Source organism: Microtus pennsylvanicus, chromosome 20, assembly GCF_037038515.1.
Source record: "Microtus pennsylvanicus isolate mMicPen1 chromosome 20, mMicPen1.hap1, whole genome shotgun sequence".
In the NCBI taxonomy this organism is placed as follows: Eukaryota; Metazoa; Chordata; class Mammalia; order Rodentia; family Cricetidae; genus Microtus; species Microtus pennsylvanicus.
In genome coordinates this window covers 36,031,375-36,039,053 of record NC_134598.1, presented here as the reverse complement: position 1 = coordinate 36,039,053, position 7,679 = coordinate 36,031,375, and the positions used below count along the sequence as shown (strand labels likewise).

The 7,679-nt window shown below is 47.2% G+C and overlaps 1 protein-coding gene across 2 annotated transcripts; it reads left to right on the top strand.

The window, feature by feature from the left end:
• The first annotated feature begins 2,921 nt into the window (after nt 1–2,921).
• Uqcc6 (ubiquinol-cytochrome c reductase complex assembly factor 6) lies at nt 2,922–5,841 on the top strand. 2 transcript variants are annotated; one of them, XM_075954640.1, is made up of 3 exons: nt 2,922–3,046; nt 3,219–3,335; nt 5,621–5,841. In XM_075954640.1, the coding sequence occupies exons 2-3, from the start codon at nt 3,228–3,230 to the stop codon at nt 5,714–5,716; spliced, it is 204 nt and encodes a 67-aa protein (XP_075810755.1). In that variant the 5' UTR covers nt 2,922–3,046; nt 3,219–3,227; the 3' UTR covers nt 5,717–5,841. The 2 variants fall into 2 exon arrangements, with proteins under 2 accessions (XP_075810755.1, XP_075810756.1); XM_075954641.1 differs by lacking the exon at nt 2,922–3,046 and having other exon boundaries at nt 3,053–3,335.
• The last annotated feature ends 1,838 nt before the right edge of the window (nt 5,842–7,679 follow it).

The following is a 7,679-nucleotide window of genomic DNA, read 5'->3' as shown; positions in this document are numbered from 1 at the left end:
GCTGAGTTTCCGGTCCGGCTTTGGGATGTGTGGGTGGACGTTTAGGCTTGGTGACAACTTCATGGCTTTCGACCCCAGTTTTGTGCTCTGCCTGTCATTTTCGGGAGGCAAAAGCAGGCCGATCTCAGTTCGAGGCCAGCCTGATCTACAGCGTGAGTTCCAGGACAGCCAGGGCTACACAGAAACCCACTCTCGAAAAGCAAAAACAAAACACAATAAAAATAGTAATAATAGCCGGGCGGTGGTGGCGCACGCCTTTAATCCCAGCACTCGGGAGGCAGAGGCAGGCGGATCTCTGTGAGTTCGAGGCCAGCCTGGTCTACAACAGCTAGTTCCAGGACAGGCACCAAAGCTACAGAGAAACCCTGTCTCGAAAAACCAAAAAAAAAAAAAAAAAAAGCAATAATAATAATAAATTTAAACTGTAACTGTGATGGGGAGTGGGGGATTTTCTGTTTGGAAATGGAAACGCTAAGAGTTGGAGGCTATTGCCTTTTGGGCCTCAGTTTATGAATCTGTAAAGCTAAAGCGAGGCTCTTAGTAGCTGGGCGAACACTAACCTTTTAAGTCCATGACGCTGCTTGCATCGCGGCTTCCCTCGATCTTATACACCAATCCCACTTTTACTTCTCAGCGGTTCTTGGTTTTAGAGACGATCTCACTGCACCCCTGCCTGACTTAGAACTTTGTGGCCGCAGTGCTGACTGGCCTCAACAACCTAAGTCAGTCTCTTGGGTTCTGACTGGGATTACATGCGTGTCACCACACGTGGCTTTGGGTTCTCGGAATGGGTTTTTGTTTCTTGACATCTGTCACGGTTGTTAGCGCCAGACTCCCTTAGACAACTCTTCTAGTGATAAGCTTTCCTGTTTCTTCAGGTTACATGATGAGAAACATGGATGTGAATTAGACTTGCCTAGTTTGTGCCATGACAGAGGTTCATGTGTGTCAATTTACAAAGATTTCTCCCTCCTGTGATACGTGAGCCCAGAGAGGGTCATGGGTTTGTGCTCCATGTGTCTTTCATTCTGGGATATTTTAACAAAAGCTGACAGGTAGTGAGTGGGGCGCATTCCTTTAATGCCAGCGCTCAGTGGGAGCAGAGGCAGGCGAATCTCTGAGATTGAGGTGTTCAAAGTGAGTTCCAGGATAGCCAGGGCTGTTACAGAAAAACCCTGCCTCATGAAAACCAAAAGGGGGGGGGGTGAGGAAGGGGAGACACACACACACACACACACACACACACACACACACACACAGAGGGAGAGGGAGAGGGAGAGAGGGAGAGAGAGAGAGAGAGAGAGAGAGAGAGAGAGAGAGAGAGAGAGAGAGCGCTGGGAACCAAGCCGGAAACTTAAAAACACATAGACAGAGACACAGAGACAGACATGGACACGAGTCATCCTTGATATATAAGAATGCCAACTTTATGTGCTCAGGGGCAACTTATAGAGTGCTCTGGCCACTCCCCAGATCTCGGGATCTTTCAGCTGCAGGCCTCATCAGAACCCACTTCACCATCAGGGTCTTGTGCTCAGAGCAGCTGCAGGCAAGGGCTCATGCTCAGCTGTCAAAGTATTGATGTCCAGTAATCAAAAGCCCCCTTTGGTTCACCTAAGTAACATGTCCATTCAAAACACACCAACTCATCCTAACACTGGGTTTCCCCCTTTACATTTATAAACTTCCATTTGCCCATGGGTCATGTCTGCCTCCTCTCTATCTAGAGGTAATCCTTTGTAGTCGTCTGTCCTCCTCCTGCCCCCAAAATAATCCTCCACTTTCTCTCCTGTTCCCTTCCCCTTTCTTCCTCATCTTCTATCTCCTGTCTTTGTTCTTATTCTCTGCCCAGTCCTTCTCGGGCAAAGAAATCTTGGTGCAGAGAACATGGTCTTGGGTGTCCTGATCAGATACAGGACCTTACAATTACCGTGAAAAAAAAAAAGTGTGCGTGTGTGGGTGTGTGTAAGAGAACAATTCATGGAGTTGGCCCTCTGCTTCCACCACGTAGGGACGGGGGAGCAAAATTGGGTTAGGTTTAGCAACAAACCTCACTCATTGAGCCATTTTCAGGGCCAAAGTTGTAAAAATGGTCTCACGATTCACGTTACACAATGCCACCTTAATTCTTCAGAATTAATTCTTGCAGTTTGCTTAACAAAAATGAATTCACAGAAGGATGGGAGGGAAAACTGTGGTTGTAATGTAAAACAAAGAGAAGAAAAGAAAAAGGAAAAAACGAATCCATACACCGAGCACAATCTTTAAAAACTCAGGTTGAGTTGCATAGATTGGAGGTCTCTTTTCCAGAAACACTGTCTCTCAAAGGCACCATGCTTGGGCGTGACTCTATGTAAAGTCCTAAAGACCTTCAGGACCAGGGAGAAAAGACCTTTGATCTTTCTCCAGAGCAGTGTTCTCAACCTTCCTAATGCTCTGACCCTTTAATATAATCCCTCACGTTGTGGTGACCCCCAACCATACGATTATGTCATTGCTACTTCTTAATTTGTAATTTTGCTACAATTATGAATTACAATGTAAATATGGTACCCCCAGGTTGACCCAAGAGGTACCGACCCACAAGTTGAGAAACGCGACTCAAGAGCGTGACCTCTGGCAGGAGCACTACGGGTGCAGCTGCGAAATCTCTCCTCCTAACCACGGGAGGGGGACGGGGTCGTGTCGCTTCCTTTGTGCGAAAGGAGAAATGATACCGTAAATACCACATCATGGCCAGGGAAGGCAAACGACAGGATGGGGACAGTGACCACGAACATTCTGCCTAAAAACGTGGAAGCGATCAAAACAAAAACCGAAAAACAAACTCAGCGCCTCACTTCCGCTAGAAGCACACGAATGCGCCTGCGCACGCATTGCCCTCGTTTTTCCGCTCCGGCGTGGCGCCGGTGCCTTTGCATTTTGGGTCCAGCCCCCTGACTCTGCGCTCCGCGGCTTGACGGGACCTCGGGTCTCCCTGCGCACGAGCTCGCGTGGTCCGGGGCAGGAGCGAGGGGCAGTAGCTGCTCCCTGACAGGCGGAAGGGGTGAGGACACACCGGGCCCGCCCTCCACCTACTAAGCCGAGCGGGTGCAGCGCCGCTCGCCGGTCACCGAGGAGGGAGCCGCGCGGGTTGCACCCCGGGTGCCCCAATCATCGCCCAGTGTAGAAGCCACCCACCCACCCCTCTAACGCCGCGCCCTTTCCTTGCCTGCCAGCTTTCCACCATGCCCGGGGGCGTGCCCTGGTCCGCCTACGTGAAAATGCTCTCCTCCAGCCTCCTGGCCATGTGCGCCGGGGCCCAGGTGGTGCACTGGTACTACCGGCCTGACCTGGTGAGTGCTGCGGGGCTCGTGCCCATCCTGGGGCCACACCCCAGCATTCCGTCCGTTCATTTGCTCGGCCCCTCTTGACGTGTAGAGCATTCGGGGTGTTCGGTTAAACAGTGCTCTAACAGTTCGCTCTTAACACTTAAAGACTGTCTCTTTAAGAGTTAGAGTGAGCCAGCCTGGTCTACAGAGGGAGTTCTGAGACCGTTGGGGTTACAGAAAGAAACCCTGTCCTGGGTGGGGGAGGGATGATAGTGAATGTCAAGAAACTTAGCGGAGACAAAAAGTGGCAAGAACTTGCCACAGAAATGCAGTTTTGTGTCTTCTGCAGGAATAGTTCCCAGCAGCTCTTAACCAAGGAAATAATGCCTAGACTTTGATCCTGTGAGGTTGACTTGATTCATCTCATTACTACCGGACGTGTACAAGAGTTGTTACCAGCAGCTACCTGTACTTGGAGAAAGCAACACAAAAAGCAGTCTCAAAAATGAGCGCATTAAGGGTCCTAGACCACGTCAGTCGGGTTGGGTGGTCACGTTGGCAGCAGGGCATCTTTCCTGATAGACTTAAAGGCCCAGGTGACTGGCTGCTATAGGATGCTGTATGTTTTCCTAGTATTTAAGGAATTTGTGTCCTTTGCCCACCTAGTCTTTTGGAATTATTCCAGCCACTATTGTTATAAAAACTAAAAGATTTAGGGAGAGAGCAGAGGAGAGACCATGATGACTGCCCAGGGTTGGCACTCAGTGCAGACTTGCGGGGAACAGTTAAGGATGCTTTTAGTTGCCCAGCATAAGGACAGCAGAAGTGACAGCTGTCATCTTGCAGTTATTTAGACTGAAACCCCGGAGTCATCATAAGTTACTGCATGCCTCAACAAATCCCATTGGGGGAATATGAAAGATCCATCCACATCCTGCCCACTTCTCGAGCCGCCATTGTGCCTACCGTGTTCAGGCCACATCAGTTACCACCTTCCTCCGTTAAGATAGGAGCTTCTGCCATCCACTCCTGGTCTATCAGCATCTTTTATCCTTGAGTCAGGTCAGGTTGTTCTTCTCAGAACTCTCCCCAGAGTGGAGGCCAGCGGAGTCTTTATGTCCCCCTCCACTTCCCACAAGCCAGCCTTCTATCCTCTGGAATGCTGTATCTGATGTACCGATGCTTTTCCTTGAACACGAAGGCACAGTCGTGGCTCAGGTCCTCTGCCTTTGTGATCCCATCAGCCTCCAAAACTCATAGACACCTGCAAGATGGCTTCCTCATCTTCCTTCATACCTGTGTTCAGAAGTCATGAAAAGAAAGATGCTCCTTAACCACCCGAGAAACGCAGTCAGAACCACCGGTGTGATGTCCGTCATAAACAGTTGCCAAGGACGTGAAGAAATTGGGACCCTCATGCACTATCAGGGGAAATATAAAGTCGGAAGCTGCTTTGAAATCCAGCCTGGCAGTTCCTCCAACAGCGTATGTCCCAGCAATTCCCCTTCTAGGTTTCCACCCAACAAACACCAAGACATACACCATCATACAGATGTTTGACCTTGTTCATGTTCATAGGTGGGAACAATGCAGATACCTGTATAAAACATGATATATCTATATAAAGGAATATCAATTATTCAATGATTCTACATGAATGAACCTTGAAAACATGCAAAAGACTACATGATATACAATGGGCAAATATATGTGGACAGAAGTGGCTTGTGGGGGAACTGGGAATGAGAGAGGAGTTTCTTTTGGGGCAGTGAAGGTTCTAGAATTCTGTTGTGATAGACTTAGAGCTTTGATCATACTGTAGTGAAAGCCACTTTTTTCTTTTGTGGTGCTGGGAATCAAACTCAGCGGCACATGCTGCACCCATGCCTGTCTTCCTGCCTTCCTCAAAGGCAGAATTGTGTATGTTTTGCTCATTCCTTTATGCGTTTTACACGATGACCACTCTTGAATACAGTAACTACCATTGTCATTTTCTGGGCTTGGAGCATGATAGAGAGCAGCAGGTTGTGCAGGAATGAGTTTCCAAATGTTGAAATTCTCATTTGAAATTGTGAATCAATTGGATGTATCCTGTGAGTACTATAGGATTTAAGATACTGCCAGATGATTTAATCATAAACACACAGACAGACAGCAAGAAATGTAGATGAATCGGGGTCCTCCTCATGGTCTGTTGCTGAGTAGCATGCACAGCGCATTTTGTTTTCTCACGCTTTTCAGATCACATTGAACTCTTGTCTCAGAATGTGGTAGCAACTGTCTTTTGGCTCTTGTTTTTATTTTTATAGACAATACCTGAGATCCCACCAAAGCCTGGAGAACTGAGAACGGAGCTCTTGGGACTGAAAGAGAGACACCACGAGCCTCAGGTTTCACAGCAGTAGAAGCTTTAAAGTACAACTCTGCCAAGAATTCTGTGAATAATACTTTCCACATATATTTTTAAATGTATTGAGTAAAACTACTTCTTAAATCATCTAATCCAAAAACAAATGCTGGTTGATAGGAACTGATAAGATAGATCTTCTATTATGATTCGGTCAGTATTTTCTAGTCTCACCTGGAGCTCACTGTTGCAGGCTGGCCTCTGCAACAAGGTCTTGCTGTGTAGCCCATGCTGACCTCAGGAGAGTCCTCCAGCCCCCACTTCCCAAATAGTGGAATTACAGGTATGAAGGACCGCACTCATAAGAGCTGCCTAAGCTTCAGCTTTGTGCATTTGGCCGGGAGGATGAGACTGAACATTTGCAATGTCTCCTGCCAGTATTCTTCTTTCTCTGAATGAGCTTGGTTATAATGGCAAGTTATAAATTAAAGAAGTAAAAGTCAGTGAGAATGCTTGTTAGGTCTAAACATTGAGAAGTAGTATTTGTACTAAACTGTATAAAATATTCAAAGTTCTTTGGAATTGTGTGCCTAATGGAATTGCAACATTAGTAACAACTTGTCAAGGTGCTTAAATCCCCAAAATTTGAGAAAGTGAACTAAAATTGGCATTTTCTTTATACATATAAAAATGAAGGTGCAGTTGAACTGTGTCCTTAAAAAATGTTGACCTCAACCCTCGGTGTCTGGAAGTGTAGGATTGGGGCCATGAGGGTGGGCCAGATGCGGTGACCACTGTCTTAATGCCACGAGAACAGACACAGGGAGGACATTTTGTAAAGACAGTCAGAGACTGGAGCGTTGGAACTGCCAGCCAAGAACACCAAATATTTGAAGGCTGCACCCGAAGCTTGGACGAGGAAAGGAAGGAGTCTGCAGTCTCAGAACAAGGCCTGCTCACACTGCACCCGAAGCTTGGACGAGGAAAGGAAGGAGTCTGCAGTCTCAGAACTCACACTGCACTTCCAGTGTTGTCCTTCAGAACCTGACGCCACATCTCCTGCCGCCTAGATTTCTACCATCAGCTCTAGGAAATGAACTCGTTTTAAGATTTTGCTCAATCTATAAATAAAGAACAAGATAATTTATTCAACAACTGACCTATTTTTTAATGTATGAATGCATTGCTTGCATGTCTGTCTGTGCACCACATGCATGCCTAGTTCCCTCAGAAGCCAGGAGGGGCATCAGATACCCTGAACTGCAGTTACACATGGTTGAGAGGCCATGTGGGCACCGAGGACTGAATCTGGTCCTCTGTTGAACTACTTCCCCTGCCATAAGTAAATTTTACACAAATTGCATGAATGTATGAACATGTGAATTGCCCCAGGAGGGCAGGCATCAGATTACCTGGAATATGAGTTATAGATTAGTTTTGAGCCACCAGATGGGTTCTGGGAACTGAATGTCAGTCTTCTATAAGCAACAAGTTGTTTGTAGCCCCTTCTCCAGCCCCAGACAAGGTCTTTGTAAATCCACCTTAATGAGCAGACTAAGGCACTGAAGGGGAGTTTTCAGTTTGAGACAGTGTCTCATTATGTAACCTTGTCTGGTCCTGGAATTTAGTAAATAGATTAGGCTGACCTTCAATTCAAAATCTGCTTGCCTTGCTTCCATGGGCACACATTCAGGCCAAGCAAACACTCACTGACAGCAATGTTTAAAGGTTTTGGCAGGGTCTATTTATTCCCGGCACTGGCTGTCTTACTGGGCTCAGATACTCCTGTCTCGTGTACCACCATGCTCAGCTAATGTAAAATTACCACGGTATGCGCACCTTTAATCCTAGCACTCAGGGGGCTAGCTGGAATGCCTGTGCGAGCATGCTGCAAACACTGGTGAGTGACTTAATTAGACTGTGGCCCTCATGATCCCCACCACCCATTTAACGGCCTAGGTTTCTAGACAACTTCCCCTAACCTGTGAAGATTTCTCAATCTAAGTGTTCCATGACCTCTG